We start from the raw sequence: 16,990 nt of genomic DNA, 5'->3' as shown, positions 1-16,990 counted from the left end.
CATCGCCAGGGACCCGGGTTCAATTCCGGCCTCGGGTGACTGTGGAGTTTGCACGTTCTCCCTGTGTGGAGTTTACACGTTCTAGAATCATAGAATCATAGAAACCCTACAGTGCAGAAGGAGGCCATTCGGCCCATCGAGTCTGCACCGACCACAATCCCACCTAGGCCCTACCCCCACATATTTTACCCGCTAATCCCTCTAACCTACACATCTCAGGATTCTAAGGGGCAATTTTTAACCTGGCCAATCAACCTGACCCGCACATCTTTGGACTGTGGGAGGAAACCGGAGCACCCGGAGGAAACCCACGCAGACACGAGGAGAATGTGCAAACTCCACACAGACAGTGACCCGAGCAGGGAATCGAACCCGGGACCCTGGAGCTGTGAAGCAGCAGTGCTAACCACTGGTCTCCTTGTGTCTGTATAGGTTTCCTGTGGGTGCTCAGGGTTAGATGTGTGGGTTAGGTTGATTGGCCATGATAAATTGCCCCTTAGTGTCAGGGGGATTAGGACTGTAAATATGTGGGGTTACTGGGATGGGACCTGGGTGAGATTGTTGTCTGTGCAGGCTTGATGAGCCAAATGGCCTCCTTCTGCACTGTAGATTCTATGAATCCTCAAAGATATCTGTCCCCTAATTGTGGCCTCTTATGCATTCTTGATTTTACTCTCTCTACCATTTATGGCCATGTCTTCAGTTGCCTAGGCCCCAAGCTCTATGGCCTCCACCTTTTTGCCTCATTTTTCTCTTTCAAAACACCCCTTACAACCTACTTCTTTCACCAAATTATTAACCAATGGCAATAATTTTATCTAAATATAAGTTGTCGTTCTTTCGGTCCTACCAGCAACCAAGAATATCAAATTAAATTTAAAATTCAAGTTTTCCTGCTACGGTGTTGATTAGTGCTGGAAAACACAGTGGTTGTGACAGACTTCACTTCCCTGAGGATTTCTCTCTTTGTAATTAATTAGCTGTTGCAAAACGTTATCAAGTGAATAATGATCTGCTCTGTTGAACTGCTGTAAAACTATTCATAAATGATCCGGAAAAAAGAATCAATTCCTAAGATATTAGAGCTACGGTGGTCAATGCTTTTACTGTTAGTGCAAAATATTTTGAATGCATATTTTGTTCTGTGTGGAAAATTATTTTGATATGCTTTCATTATAATTCTAATGGTAAAGTTAGAGTACAAGGTGTAGTATACAAAAACATTTTAATGAAATGACTGATAGATTGGGCTGAATTTTCATCTAGTCGGGGTAACTTGGGAGTCCTTTAAAAATGGTGGACAGGTCCTGGTTCTGGGATTCCCAACCCCATTCCCGGGCTGTGTGATTTTCAGGAGTGTCTTTAAAGGGCAAAAGCTTGTTCCTTCAAAAGCCCGCAACTGGCTCTCCCGACCTGGTTGGCTCCATCGTAGAGATAGGCACATTCCACTGCTCCACAATTATCCATTCATGGGGATCTGGGCATCACTGGCTAGGCCAGCACTTATTACACATGCTGAATTGCCTTTGAGAAGGTGGTGGCGAGCTGCCTTCTTGAACTACTGCAGTCCACGTGTTGTAGAAACACCCACAGTGCTGTTAGGAAGGAAGTTCCAGGATTACCCAACAACAATGAAGGAATGGGGATATAGTTCCAAGTCAGGACAGTGTGTAACTTGGAGAAGAAGTTGCAGGTGTTGGTGTCCCCGTGCATCTGCCCATGTCCGTTTAGGTGCTAGAGACAGTGAGTTTGGAACGTACTATCAAAGGAGCCTTGATGAGTTGCTGCTGTGCATCTTGTAGATGGTCCACACTGCTACTACTGTGTTAGTGATTGAAGGAGTGAATGTTGAAGGTGGTGGATGGGGTGCCAATCAAGCAGGCTGCTTTGTCCTGGATGGTGTCGAGCTTCTTGAATGTTAATGGAGCTGCATTCATCCAGGCAAGTGGAAGGCATTCCATCACACTTCTGACTTTGTCTTGTAGATGGTAGACAGGCTTTGGGAGTAAGCAGGTGAGTTACTCTCTGCAGAATTTCCAGACTCTGACTTGTTCTCGTACCCACAGGATTTACATGGCTGGTCCAATTCAGTTTCTGGTCAATGGTAACCTGCAGATAGTGGGGGATTTAGTGATGGTGAGGCCATTGAGTGTCAAGGGGAGATGGTTAGATTTTCTCTTGGAGATGGTCATTGCCTGCAGCTTGTGTGGTGCGAATGTTACTTGCCACTATCAGACCGAGGACTGCTTCAGTATCTGAGGAGTTTCAAATTGTGCTGAACATTGTGCAATTGTCCTTAAACATCCCCATTTCTGACCTTACGATGGAAGGAAGATCGTTTATGAAACAACTGAAGATGGTTGGGCGTAGGACACTGCCCTGAGGAACTACAGTAATGTCTCAAAGCTGAGATGATTAACCTTCAACAACTATCTTCCTTTGTGCTACATTTGACCTCAGCCAGTGGAGAGTTTTCTCCCTGATTCTCTTTGACTTCAGCTTTGCTAGTGCTCCTTGATGCCACACTCAATCTAATGTTGTCTTGATGTCAAAGGCAGTTATTTTCACCTCAGCTCTTGAGTTCAATTCTTTTTTTCCCTGTTTGGACCAAGGCTGTAATGAGGTCATTAAGTAATCCTGTCACATTGCACAACCCCAAGTCTGGTATAGCCTCCTCTATGGTTGGTATCAGAAGGTGCTGTATTAAGAGAACATTCTATGAATTTCTCATCTAGGCTACATTTGCCTATCTGTTTTTACCAGTCTATATGTAGATTAAAATCCCCCATGATTATCGCTGTGCCTTTCTGACACGTTCTCATTATCTCTTTTATACTCTGTCCTACCGTATAGTTACTGTTTGGGGCCTGTACACCATGTTAATGGCGGAATTTTGCAGCCCCTCCCACCAGTGGGATTTCCCGGTCCTGCCGAAGTCAATGGACTTTTAAACGGCTTGCTGCATGTTCTGGCTTCACCCTGACGGGCCATAAAATTCCGCCCAATGCCTCATTGTTAAAGTCCAATAGCAACTGCTTTGTTAAATGTCAATTACATAGCCAAGGTTTAATGGCCATTGCATTGTTAAATGGGTGATGGGTATTGGGGACAGTGGTTGATAGATGTGCTCAAAAGAGTATAAATGGAGACAGCTGGAACACTGAGGGGAGGAGGAATTGGGAAAGTCTGTGTGGCTTTGCTGTCTTGAAAATAAACCTATTTGAGGCCCTGGTTAACTTTGGACTCATTCCTCCTCAACATATAATTGTTGAAATTGACACACCACTCCTACCAGTGACTTTTTGCCTTCATCATTTCTCGTTTCAACCCAAACTGTTTCGACATCCTGGTTTCCTAAACTTAGGTAAACCCTCTCTATTGTGCTAATACCATCATTATGGAGCAACCCTTCCAACTTTTCCTAGCTTCCTCTCCTTCCTAAATGCCATGCATCTTTTAATATTCAGGCCCCAATCTATGCTATCCTGTACTCTTGTCTGTAATAGCTATCAGGTCATACTTACATATTTCTATTTGCGTTATCAGTTCATCTGTTTTATTTTGTATGTTACATGCATTTAGATATAGAGCCTTTAGTTTTGTCCTTTTGTTATTTTTGTAACATCTGGCCTTATTGATTTACACGCAGATTTGTATTCCATGTACACTCTGCTCCTTCCTGTCATGGTCTGTTTATTATGTCCCACATTAATACCTTTTCCTCTTGTCTTGCCTCTATTCATTCATTTACCATATTTTCCCATATTTTGCCCTCCCCTCCCCCTTTAGTTCAAAACCCTCTCTACTTCCTTAATTATGCAGCTTGCTGGAACACCATCCCCAGCATGGTTCAGGTGTTTGTCATCCCAATGGCACAGATCCCACTTTTCCCTGCACTGGTGCCAATGCCCAAGGAACTGGAACCCACTTCTGCCACAGCAGTCTTTGAACCAAACATTCATCTCTCTAATGTTACGGACCCGAGCCAACTTGTAAGTGGCTCAGGTAATAATCTAGAGATAATTACCTTTCAGGTTCTGCTTTTTAATTTAGATTCTCATACGCTCTATACAGAATCTTTTCCTGGTTCTACCTATGTTATTGATACCTACATGGACCATGATAACTGGATCCTCCTCCTTCTACTGCAAGTTCTTCTTCAGCCCTCAGCAGATGTCCTGAACTATGGCAACGAGCAGGCAACATAGCCATCTGGACTCTCTCTGTTTTCTGTAGAGCACAGTATCAATTCCCCTCAATATACTGTCCCCTATTACCATTACATTCCTTTGTGCTCCCCACACTTGAATGGTTTCCTGTATCACGGTACCATGGTCAGATCTCACCCACCCTGCAGACCCCAGTCTCATCCAAACCGACTGAAAGAGCCTCAGATCTTTTGGATAATTACAAAGGCTGAGGCTCCTGCTCTCCTGCCCTCTGGGTCCCCATACCGTCTTGCCCACGACCACTGACCAAATCAGAAGATCCTGTCCTTAGAGGTGTGACTCCCTCCAAGTACAAGGCTGAGCTGCAGACACCGTGACACATCAGGGAGGGGGAGGTTAACCAGGATGCTTTGTAGAATCTATGATTCTCTGATTCTACAAAGCACCCAGGTAACTTTCCCCCCTCTGATGTGTCATGGTGTCCACAGCTCAGCCTCCAGCTCAATGAGCTGAAGTTCCTTGATCCGCAAACACTAACTGCAGACATGTTTGCCCTGGATCACACTAGCATCCAGGATCTGCTCATGCTGCAGCCTTGACACGTCACCTGTCCTGCCATCCTAAGATGCTTCAATTAGCAGGTTAATTATATTATTCACTTACTTATTTTCCTTTTTTATGTATTTTATTAACTTTATCACGGGTTCGTATACAATGTTGAACCATAGGATTGGAATAGATGTTAACCACTCACCAGATACTTACCAAACAGAGGCCAGAATTCCACCACCCTGCCTGCCACGGGAATCAGAGCAGGCTAGGGGTGGATAATTTGATTTGATTTATTATTGTCACATGTATTAACATACAGTGAAAAGTATTGTTTCTTGCGCGCTATACAGACAAAACATACCATTCGTGGAGAAGGAAACGAGAGGGTGCAGAATGTAGTGTTACAGTCGTGGCTAGGGTGTAGAGAAAGATCAACTTAATGCAAGGTAGGTCCATTCAAAAGTCTGACAGCAGCAGGGAAGAAGCTGTTCTTGAGTTGGTTGGTACGTGACCTCAGACTTCTGTATCTTTTTCCCGAAGGAAGAAGAGAGAATTTCCGGGGTGCATGGAGTCCTTAATTATGCTGGCTGCTTTGCCGAGGCAGCGGGAAGTGTAGAACATAAGAACATAAGAAATAGGAGCAGGAGTAGGCCATCTAGCCCCTCGAGCCTGCCCCGCCATTCAATAAGATCATGGCTGATCTGACGTGGATCAGTACCACTTACCCGCCTGATCCCCATAACCCTTAATTCCCTTACCGCTCAGGAATCCATCCATCCGCGCTTTAAACATATTCAGCGAGGTAGCCTCCACCACCTCAGTGGGCAGAGAATTCCAGAGATTCACCACCCTCTGGGAGAAGAAGTTCCTCCTCAACTCTGTCTTAAACCGACCCCCCTTTATTTTGAGGCTGTGTCCTCTAGTTTTAACTTCCTTACTAAGTGGAAAGAATCTCTCCGCCTCCACCCTATCCAGCCCCCGCATTATCTTATAAGTCTCCATAAGATCCCCCCTCATCCTTCTAAACTCCAACGAGTACAAACCCAATCTCCTCAGCCTCTCCTCATAATCCAAACCCCTCATCTCCGGTATCAACCTGGTGAACCTTCTCTGCACTCCCTCCAATGCCAATATATCCTTCCTCATATAAGGGGACCAATACTGCACACAGTATTCCAGCTGCGGCCTCACCAATGCCCTGTACAGGTGCATCAAGACATCCCTGCTTTTATATTCTATCCCCCTCGCAATATAGGCCAACATCCCATTTGCCTTCTTGATCACCTGTTGTACCTGCAGACTGGGCTTTTGCGTCTCATGCACAAGGACCCCCAGGTCCCTTTGCACGGTAGCATGTTTTAATTTGTTTCCATTGAGATAGTAATCCCATTTGTTATTATTTCCTCCAAAGTGTATAACCTCGCATTTATCAACGTTATACTCCATTTGCCATATCCTCGCCCACTCACTCAGCCTGTCCAAATCTCTTTGCAGATCTTCTCCGTCCTCCACACGATTCACTTTTCCACTTATCTTTGTGTCGTCTGCAAACTTCGTTACCCTACACTCCGTCCCCTCCTCCAGATCATCTATATAAATGGTAAACAGTTGCGGCCCGAGTACCGATCCCTGCGGCACGCCACTAGTTACCTTCCTCCAACCGGAAAAACACCCATTTATTCCGACTCTTTGCTTCCTGTCGGATAGCCAGTCCCCAATCCACTTTAACACACTACCCCCAACTCCGTGTGCCCTAATCTTCTTCAGCAGCCTTTTATGGGGCACCTTATCAAACGCCTTTTGGAAATCCAAAAACACCGCATCCACCGGTTCTCCTCCATCAACCGCCCTAGTCACATCTTCATAAAAATCCAACATGTTCGTCAAGCACGACTTTCCCCTCATGAATCCATGCTGCGTCTGATTGATCGAACCATTTCTATCCAGATGCCCTGCTATCTCCTCCTTAATAATGGATTCCAGCATTTTCCCTACTACAGACGTTAAGCTGACCGGCCTATAGTTACCCGCCTTTTGTCTCCTTCCTTTTTTAAACAGCGGCGTAACATTAGCCGTTTTCCAATCAACCGGCACTACCCCAGAATGCAACGAGTTTTGATAAATAATCACTAACGCATCCACTATTACCTCTGACATTTCTTTCAATACCCTGGGATGCATTCCATCCGGACCCGGGGACTTGTCCACCTTCAGTCCCATTAGTCTACCCAGCACTGCCTCTCTGGTAACATTAATCGTATTAAGTATTTCTCCTGCTGCCAACCCTCTATCGTTAATATTTGGCAAACTATTTGTGTCCTCCACCGTGAAGACCGACACAAAAAACTTATTTAAAGACTCAGCCATATCCTCATTTCCCACTATTAACTCCCCCCTCTCGTCCTCCAAGGGTCCAACATTCACTCTAGCCACTCTATTCCTTTTTATATATTTATAAAAACTTTTACTATCATTTTTTATATTAATTGCTAGCCTAGCTTCATAGTCTATCCTTCCTTTCTTTATCGCTTTCTTAGTCTCTCTTTGTTGTTTCTTAAATTTTTCCCAATCACTTGTTTCTCCACTATTTTTGGCCACTCTGTACGCAGCTGGATGCGAGGCTGGTTTGCGTGATGGATTGGGCTGCATTCACGACCTTTTGTAGTTCCTTGCGGTCTTGGGCAGAGCAGGAGCCATACCAAGCTGTGATACAACCGGAAAGAATGCTTTCTATGGTGCATTTGTAAAAGTTGGTGAGAGTCGTAGCTGACATGCCAAATTTCCTTTGTCTTCTGAGAAAGTAGAGGCGTTGGTGGGCTTTCTTAACTATAGTGTCGGCATGGGAGGACCAGGACAGGTTGTTGGTGATCTGAACACCTAAAAACTTGAAGCTCTCGACCCTTTCTACTTCGTTCCCGTTGATGTAGACAGGGGCATGTTCTCCTTTACGCTTCCTGAAGTCGATGACAATCTCCTTCATTTTGTTGACATTGAGGGAGAGATTATTGTTGCCGCACCAGTTCACTAGATTCTCTATCTCATTCCTGTACTCTGTCTCGTCATTGTTTGAGATCCGACCCACCACAGTGGTGTTGTCAGCAAACTTGAAGATCAAATTGGAGGGGAAGGTCTGTTGACCTTGGGTGGGATTTTCCAGTCTCGGGTTGAGCGAGGCTGTAAAATCCCGCCCCTCATTTCTTTCCCTTTCGCAGAGTAAGAACAAATTCCTGCAGGGTGAAAAAGCTAGGAAAGACGAAAGGAAAGGAACACCTCCTTTCCCTCCTCACCAAACTCCCCGGTGTGCACTCAGTCTTTAATCAAGTATATTTCTTTGCAGACATAAAAAAACACGCATCCACATTGTGTCTATTTAAGCTAAACGAAATGAGCAAAAGCCATTCTCTCCTTTCCCAGGGCAATGCTTTGGCTGATCAGAGTTGACCTGCCTAGTTTCAATTTAAACAAAGCTTGGCAGTTAACTGTTGGTCAAGAGTTAACTGGTGTATTCTCCATGGCAATAGAAACATAGAAAAATCCAGCACAAAACAGGTCCTTTGGCCCCACAAGTTGTGCCGAACATATCCCTACCTTTTAGGCCTACCTATAACCCTCCATCCTATTAAGTCCCATCTACTCATCCAGGAGTCTCTTAAAGGACCCTATTGAGTTTGCCTCCACCACCACTGACGGCAGCCGATTCCACTCGCCCACCACCCTCTGTGTGAAAAACTTCCCCCTAACACTTCCCCTGTACCTACACCCCAGCGCCTTAAACCTGTGTCCTCTCGTAGCAACCATTTCCACCCTGGGAAAAAGCCTCTGAGAGTCCACCCGATCTATGCCTCTCAACATCTTATATACCTCTATTAGATCTCCTCTCATCCTACGTCTCTCCAAGGAGAAAAGACCGAGCTCCCTCAGCCTATCTTCATAAGGCATGCCACTCAATCCAGGCAACATCCTTGTAAATCGCCTCTGCACCCTTTCAATCTTTTCCACATCCTTCCTGTAATGAGGCGACCAGAACTGAGCACAGTACTCCAAGTGGGGTCTGACGAGGGTCTTATATAGCTGCATCATTATCCCCGGACTCCTAAACTCAATCCCTCGATTGATAAAGGCCAGCACACCATACGCCTTCTTAACTACCTCCTCCACCTGCGGGGCCGATTTTAGAGTGCTATGGACCCGGACCCCAATGCCTCTATCAATCAGAATTCCATTGCCAGTCCATCAGCAGTCTCTTCTCATGGAGCATAAGTTGCTGTTCCTTTTAAATTTGCTACTCTCGCAAATTGTCCTGATGAGTGCGAGATGAAAAACTTCGACAATGTGTGTCTTTTTTTTTAGCAATACTGAGCTATGTCTTTCAAAGACCTGCACCTCTTTACAGTGTTGTTTCTTCTCCCCGTCTCTCTTAATATATCAGTTCTTTCAAAACCTTACTTCTGTTTGTAGAAACTGCAGGAAATATGGGAAGCGATTGTGAACCAGTCGCTGCGGAGGAGAAAATTGATCAAGAAACTCGATCGAACTTACAAGGAATTTGAAAGGGAAAGAGTGAAGCGGGTAAATAGTTTTTGAGTTATTGTCGGAATTCTGTTTTCTGCGTGCCTCATATTTACCCTGGCCCTGTGCAAAGCCCCTCACCTCTGAGTTTCATGTAGTTTGAGCTTTTGGGGTATCTACAAATTCTATGAAATCCACGGGTTTTCAAACAGAAATTCCAGACAATCGCACAAAATTGTCCCAGACATTGCACAAGATGGCTTTCCATCCGACTGTTGATCATTCATCATTTTTGATTTATTACCATGTTCTCCAGGTTAGTTGCGGTAACAAAAATGGTTCCCTGCAATGATATACCTACTTCCATTTGGGTAGCTGACACAATATTATCTTGCTGGAAATCTGAAATGAAAACAGAAAACTCAAGAAATACTCAGCAGATTGGGGCGGCACGGTGGCACAGGGGTTAGCACTGCTGTTTCACAGCGCCGGGGATCTGGGTTTGATTACAGCCTTGGGTGACTGTGCGGAATTTGCACATTCTCCCCGTGTCTGCGTGGGTTTCCTCTGGGTGCTCCAGTTTCCTCCCACAGTCCAAAGATGTGCGGGTTAGGTGGATTGGCCATGCTAAATTGCCCCTTAGTGTCAGGGGGACTAGCAGGGAATATACATGGGATTACAGGATAGGGCCTGTGTGGGATTATTGTCGATGCAGGCTCGATGGGCCAAATGGCCTCCTTCTTCACTGCAGGGGTTGTATGATTCTATGATCAGACAGCATCTCAGGTGAAAGAAACAGAGGTATTGCCCTGAATTGTATGGAGGGAATGGAGTGTCTCAGCCACTGGCTAAAGAACTGGTGGAAGCTCTACATTGCCTCTTTCAGGCATAGGGCCACTGAATCATATAGCACTCAGGCACCTGACAGATCAGTGATGGGCCTTTCCCCGGGGTCAGTGATCTCGGGGGCAGAAGTCCCACCCGCTCGCTGAAAGCTGCAAGCCAATCAGAGGATCTATTGAGCAGCAGTATCACCAGGGAGATGCTGGCTGCCGCTGGTACGATACCCACCTGAGGCCTCGGATTGTTGCTGGATACAGTTGGTGGGATGGAGGTTGTGGGACAGGGGTTGCAGCAGACGGGGATCGGTAGCCGCAGCAGACAGTAACTCTCAGTGGACCCCCTTCCTGAGGCAGTGTCCATCGATTTGGCACTGAATGCTTTTGAATGAGGGACAGCCACTCCCTCCCCGCCCCATGAGCCTGCAAACAACTCTGCCCACGTTTACTTGCTTGCTCCCACATGATGAACTCCTCACCCCTGTCTGTCACACGAAGGGCCTCAATTACTTGGAATATAGTGTTCAGTTCTGGTCGCCACACTACCAGAAAGATGTGGAGGCTTTGGAGAGGGTAGAGAAAAGATTTACCAGGATGTTGCCTGGTGTGGAGGGTATCAGCTATGAGGAGAGATTGAATAAACTGGGATTGTTCTCACTGGAAGTCCAAACATAATCGTTTAAGAAATGTCCTGCGTCAGGTGAAATCACATTTCAACTCCAAGTTCTGATTCTGAAGGGGATGATGTGAGGTTGAGGGGTGACTTGATAGAATTCTACAAGACCATGAGAGGCATGGAGAGTGGATAGCCAGAAGCTTTTTCCCAGGGTGGAAGAGTCAATTACTAGGGGGCACAGGTTTAAGGTGCGAGGGGCAATGATTGAAGGAGATGTACGAGGCAAGTCTTTTACACAGAGGGTGTTGGGTGCCTGGAACCTGCTGCCGGGGGAGGTAGTGGAAGCAGATACGATAGTGACTTTTAAGAGGCGTCTGGACAAATACATGAATAGGATGGGAATACAGGGATATGGTCCCCGGAAGGGTTGGGGGTTTAGTTCAGATGGTTGGTGCAGGCTTGGAGGGCCGAAGGGTCTGTTCCTATGTGTAATTTTCTTTGTTCTTTGCAACCTTAATTGGGGTGGAGTCAGGAAGTTGGTGGGGTGCCCACTCTCCAGTCTGATGAAATGACCCCATCGACACCAAACTCAAACTAAATTCCAGCAAACATTTCAGGTTAATGACCTTTCCTGATTTCATCATTACTGTTCAAATTTGATCACTCGGAAACATAGAGCAGGGTTTTCCCTGAACAGACTCTAACCCCTACCATCAGATTCAGTGTGGGTTGAAGCCTGCACTGTGTTGGAAACAGTTGCTCATTATGATTTTTCCCAGGGTGGGCAATTAGTGGCCAAAGGATAGGTTCGCTGTCCAATTAAGGATGGTGGACACACTTTCAAAGCCAGAGGGCCATCTGGAGACCTTCAAGCTTGACAGGAGCAGGAGGCTGTATTAGAAGGTAAGCAAAGGATAGTGTGCTTCACAATGATCGTGTCCATTCTCCAACCTGCTTTTGCAGCCAGTTCATTACTATATACGATGTGCATGATGAACAGGGCTGTCTGTGGCTGCTGCAGCACCCAGGCAAGCAGGGATGACCTCTGGACCTGTTGGGCCCTGCTGCCCACACCCCACCCCAATCTTGTCTCCCATTAGGAGGCCACCTCTGGTTAAGTAAACTGGCTCAGCGCTTGTGAAACCTGGAGGCTGATGGGAAAATCATGTTGATTGTTTTTGATTTGATTTGATTTATTATTGTCACATGTATTAACATACAGTGAAAAGTATTGTTTCTTGAGCGCTATACAAAGTATACCGTTCATAGAGAAGGAAACGAGAGAGTGCAGAATGTAGTGTTACAGCCTAATTCTGATGATTAGAAGTCTGTTAATATGCAATAGTACTTTGCTTCCAATGTCAATGCTGTGGATTGATACCAATCTGTCTTACCTCTTCATGATGTGTCTCTGGGATCCGAAACCAAAAGAGAAAATGCTGGAAAATCTCAGCAGGTCTGGCAGCATCTGTAAGGAGAGAAAAGAGCTGACGTTTCGAGTCCAGATGACCCTTTGTCAAAGCTAAAAGACGTAGAAAGACTCTATGTAGCCACGCACCTGATGAAGGAGCAACGCTCCGAAAGCTTGTGATCCAAATAAACCATAGAACCATAGAAAATTACAGCTCAGAAACAGGCCTTTTGGCCCTTCTTGTCTGTGCCGAACCATTTTATGCCTAGTCTCACTGACCTGTACTTGGACCATATCCCTCCACACCCCTCTCATCCATGAACCCGTCCAAGTTTTTCTTAAATGTTAAGAGTGACCCCGCACTTACCACTTTATCTGGCAGCTCATTCCACACTCCCACCACTCTGCATGAAGAAGCCCCCCCTAATGTTCCCTTTAAACTTTTCTCCTTTCACCCTTAACCCATGCCCTCTGGTTTTTTTCTCCCCTAAACCTGTTAGATTTTAACCTGGTGTTGTGAGACTTCTTACTGTGCCCACCCCAGTCCAACACCGGCATCTCCACGTCGTGGCTTACAGATGTTGCCAGACCTGCTGAGATTTTCCAGCATTTTCTCTTTTGGTTTCAGATTCCAGCATCCGCAGTAATTTGTTTTTGTCTCTGGGATCTTATTGACTGGTTAAGGATCAGTAGTGTTCTAATGAGCCAAAATGATACACAGAGAATTTCAATAATATCAATGTATATCTGTGATTCAGATAACAACTGTGTTTAAGGACTGCTTGGAGGCTTTAGAGAAGATCGCTTTCGTACCGACAGGCGATATTTATCGATTTATTGATAAAGAAGCCATGGTAAGAACAAAATAATTCCATCCGTTTCATTTCAGAATGAACTGTAATTGTGGAGGTGGGTCAGAGGGAGTCAGCGAAGGTGACGTGAGAGTGGACAGTGATGGGACGGGCCAGGCAATGTTTCTTGCAAAGCTTTGTTACGCGTGGCCAGTTTTGCTCCGTACATGGCATCTTTTATCTTTTTGTGCAGCTGTGCACTAGTAATATGGAACTGTGTATTCCGGCTGGAGTTCAGCAGGAATGTTGTTCAGGGAAGACCTTGGAGGTGGATGGAATCTGTTTACAGATAAGCTTACTGGACCTGGAGGAAGCACTCTCGCTCCTCCTGGCCCACAAGCAGTGTTGCATTTGTATTCATCAGATGGACCCAGCCTCAAGATAAGAAAGAGGAGAGTAGATGAATATATTACAGCTTCGTGGCCATCTTCACAACCAATGCAATGGACTCAGCCTTTAGTCGTGTTTATATTCTCAAATGAATGGACTCCTCATGCTTAACTGTGACTGAGGATTTGTTTAGTATTGACAGCTCTGGTGACAGCATTAATATTATGAATGGAGTGCGCTCAGGTAACTGTTCCCATTCTGAACATCACTGAAGGAAAAAGGCATGGCATCATGTAGATGTACGAGGTAAGTTTTTTACACACAGGGTGCTGGGTGCCTGGAACTCGCTGCCGGGGGAGGTAGTGGAAGCAGATACGATAGCGACTTTTAAGGGGCGTCTGGACAAATACATGAATAGGATGGGAATAGAGGGATATGGTCCCCAGAAGAGTAGTTCAGTCGGGCAGCATGATCGGTGCAGGCTTGGAGGGCGGAAGGGTTTGTTCCTATGCTGTAATTTTCTTTGTGCTTTGTTCATGTAAGCTGAGTTTTGTAAAAGACAGTCTCTAACCAAGAGCACCACAGCCTATGAGGCACTGTAAAAATGGATAGTTGAGTCACTTCATTAGCTCACATCCTGCCCCGCTGATGTATTGTGACATTAACAACATTTGTTAACCGTCCTAGTGTGTTCCAGTGTGTCCATCAGATTTCAGTAATCGTGGGTGTGTCATAGCAGTTATAGGCTTCATTCAAAGTTGTAGAGCATTGTAAGCAAAATATCACTCGAGCGGAAATACATATGATTGCTGGTCATGGCGACAAGTTGAGGCAATGAAGTAGGAATGCAGGCTCAAACTTAGGGCAAAATATAATTTAGGTGTAATATAAAAAACATACTTGCTCTGAATAACAATTCTGTCCTGATTTGGCACAGCTGGTAAACCAGGCCTTGCTAGCAAATCAGAGAGCAATGAATAAACTGTATGTGAATCTGATGGAAGCCAATCTGATGCAAGAGATGGCAGAGCGTCAGAAACATAATGCTAAAGTGCAAAAGCTGAATGCTTTCAAGAAGAATGACATCCTTCAGAAATTCAGGTAAGTCTCTGTGTTACCACAGTTACAATTGTAGAAAGAAAGGACTTTTTCATGTTTCTGCTGAGCTGGTTAATTTAATTTCTTTTTAAAAAAAAGTTTACATTTAACTTTATTAGTGTCACAAGTAGGCTTACATTAACACTGCAATGAAGTTACTGTGAAATTCCCCCAGTCGCCACACTCCGGCGCCTGTTCGGGTACACTGAGGGAGAATTTAGCACGGCCAATGCACTTAACCAGCACGTCTTTCGGACTGTGGGAGGAAACCCACGCAGATACGGGGAGAACGTGCAAACTCCACAGTAACCCAAACCGGGAATCGAACCCAGGTCCCTGGCGCTGTGAGACAGCAGTGCTAACCACTGTGCCACTCTGCAAGGTGGCACAATTTATTTTATTCACTCATTGGATGTGAGTGTCACATTAAGCCAGGCCAACATTTATTGCACATCCCTAATTGCCCTTGAGAAGATTCTATGTTATTGGATAAACATATGGATGATATTGGAATAGTGTAGATTAGAGGGGCTTTAGATTGGTACCACTGGTCGGCGCAACATCGAGGGCCGAAGGGCCTGTACTGCGCTGTAATGTTCTATGTTCTATGATTCTAAAAGTAAAAACGGTCACCATCTTTATCAATTTTGTTTTGGTCATTGCATCTTGGAATTTTGCTATCAGTCAAATGCCATTGTGTGTGTGTGTGTGTGTGTGTGTATTTCCTCTCCCTGCAAGCTTGCTGAGTTGAAATCAAGTTCGTTTACTTCAACTTATTCTTTCCCAGGAAGTCAAAACCATAAGGCTCTTTACCTCATTCAGTCTTTCCTTCACCCGCAGTTTCCAAGATTTTAAAATCAAAACACATTACCTTGATATCTTAATTTACCTCATCTTTTCTCCTACTGCTTTCAGCTTGGACATACGCTGCCCTTCCCGCAGAGGATGTTCCTGCTCAACAACACTGGACCCAAAACCTGAGAGTCACGCTTGAATTGCCAACTGCTGCCTTTCTTGTGCTCATGTGGCCTCCCAGTTGTGGTTGGCTGTCTCCCCTCCCCACCTCCCTCCCCCGCACCCCCTCATCTCCTCTAACGCCCCTGTACCATCAGCAGAATGTCCAAATGCTCTTCGACGACTCACTCGGTGGCACAGTGGTTAGCACTGCAGCCTCACAGTGCCAAGGACCTGGGTTTGCTTCCTGGTATGGGTCACTGTCTGTGCAGAGTCTGCACATTCTCCCCGTGCCTGCGTGGGTTTCCTCTGGGTGCTCCAGTTTCCTCCCACAGTCCGAAAGACGTGCTGGTTAGGTGCATTGACCGTACTAAATTCTCCCTCAGTGTACCCGAACAGGCGCCGGAGTGTGGTCACTAGGGGATTTTCACAGTAACTTCACTGCAGTGTTAATGTAAGCCTACTTGTGACAATATTAAATAAACTAAACTTTGCACCCTGCAATGTCATGATAGCCTCTGTGTGCCAAAGACCGAGTTTCCCTCTGTGCCAGTCTGCGTTTCCTGGGGCCCGGTCCCATGTCAGGTCATGGCTGTCTCACTGCCTTGTATCTGACTTCACCTAGCTTGTGTCAAACCCAGCGTGCAGCCTATTGCCCCCACCAGAATCTGAACATCACCCTCTATAAATAAGTTCTCAGTGTGCTTTTTAATGAGCTCAATCACTGTAAATACTGGACATGGTGACAGGAAATCAGGATTTTCATTCTCCGCCTGTTCCTGTTCTCACTCCCTGATAATGAGCACCATGACAAGAATCGGTAGAGTTTTATATAACATCAAACAGCTTTCAGCATTGAATATTACCACATTGCTATCAGATTTGTTTGGCTGTATTGAACAAATTGAATTTGTTTTACTTGTTCCGTTCACAGAGAATTTTTAGCCAAGGATTGGAATGCTGGATTGGCAACGGAGAAGGAGAAATTAATGAAAGAACAACAAAAACTAAATGCCAAACGCATCCAGCGTCTTGAGGATATTGCGTAAGATTTTTAAAAACACGTTTCTGATGAAGGGACACACCTAGAATATTAGCCTATCTCTTTCAGATGCTGGCAGACACATTTCTGACATTGTGTTGTGATTTCAGAATTCCAAGATATGCTATTTTTCTCTTCATTCTCGTCTGGGAAAAGGGTTTTCCTGTGAGTGCATTGAGGGAAAGAGTGGTGGCATTGATTTAGATAAGATATGAGCCGCAATTCTGCCATCCCGCTGCGCAAGAAAATTAGTGGAGCGGGCCGGGACATTCTCACATCAGCCGATCCGCAGGATTCGCGCGAGCGTTCGCGCCCCGCTTGCGTCTTCCAGCACCAGATTTCCGGTAGTGTCAGCTCCACGCCGGAAATCGGCGGGGAGGTGCAAAGACAATTTACCATGGCCATTGTAATATAATTTAAATACGATTAGCGGGCCTAGGACTGAAGTCTTTGGGCCCGCTCGCATCTCCCACCCCGTCAGAGTATTTCACTCCGGCGGGGAATACAGTAGCTCTCCATTTTCAGGGAGCTGGCGGCTCGACCCTGTTGGAATGAAGGGGGGGGGGGGAAATTGGGGCCCCCCAGAGGGTTGGGCGGTGGCTGGGTTCCCCCTGGGCAT

The 16,990-nt window shown here is 45.7% G+C and overlaps 1 protein-coding gene across 1 annotated transcript in view; it reads left to right on the top strand.

The window, feature by feature from the left end:
* Positions 1-9,486: 9,486 nt before the first annotated feature.
* LOC144503046 (coiled-coil domain-containing protein 180-like) overlaps positions 9,487-16,990 on the top strand; it is an 88,816-nt gene continuing 81,312 nt past the window's right edge. Inside the window, exons 1-4 of the mRNA XM_078227548.1 lie at positions 9,487-9,546; positions 12,855-12,950; positions 14,215-14,378; positions 16,264-16,374. Coding sequence (XP_078083674.1) covers positions 9,487-9,546; positions 12,855-12,950; positions 14,215-14,378; positions 16,264-16,374 — 431 coding nt within the window. The remainder of the gene's footprint in view (positions 9,547-12,854; positions 12,951-14,214; positions 14,379-16,263; positions 16,375-16,990) is intronic.

The sequence above is a fragment of the Mustelus asterias genome, chromosome 13 (genome assembly GCF_964213995.1).
Source record: "Mustelus asterias chromosome 13, sMusAst1.hap1.1, whole genome shotgun sequence".
Lineage (NCBI taxonomy): Eukaryota > Metazoa > Chordata > Chondrichthyes > Carcharhiniformes > Triakidae > Mustelus > Mustelus asterias.
Note: the sequence above shows the minus strand (reverse complement) of the source record. Positions and strands in the feature narration are given on the sequence as shown.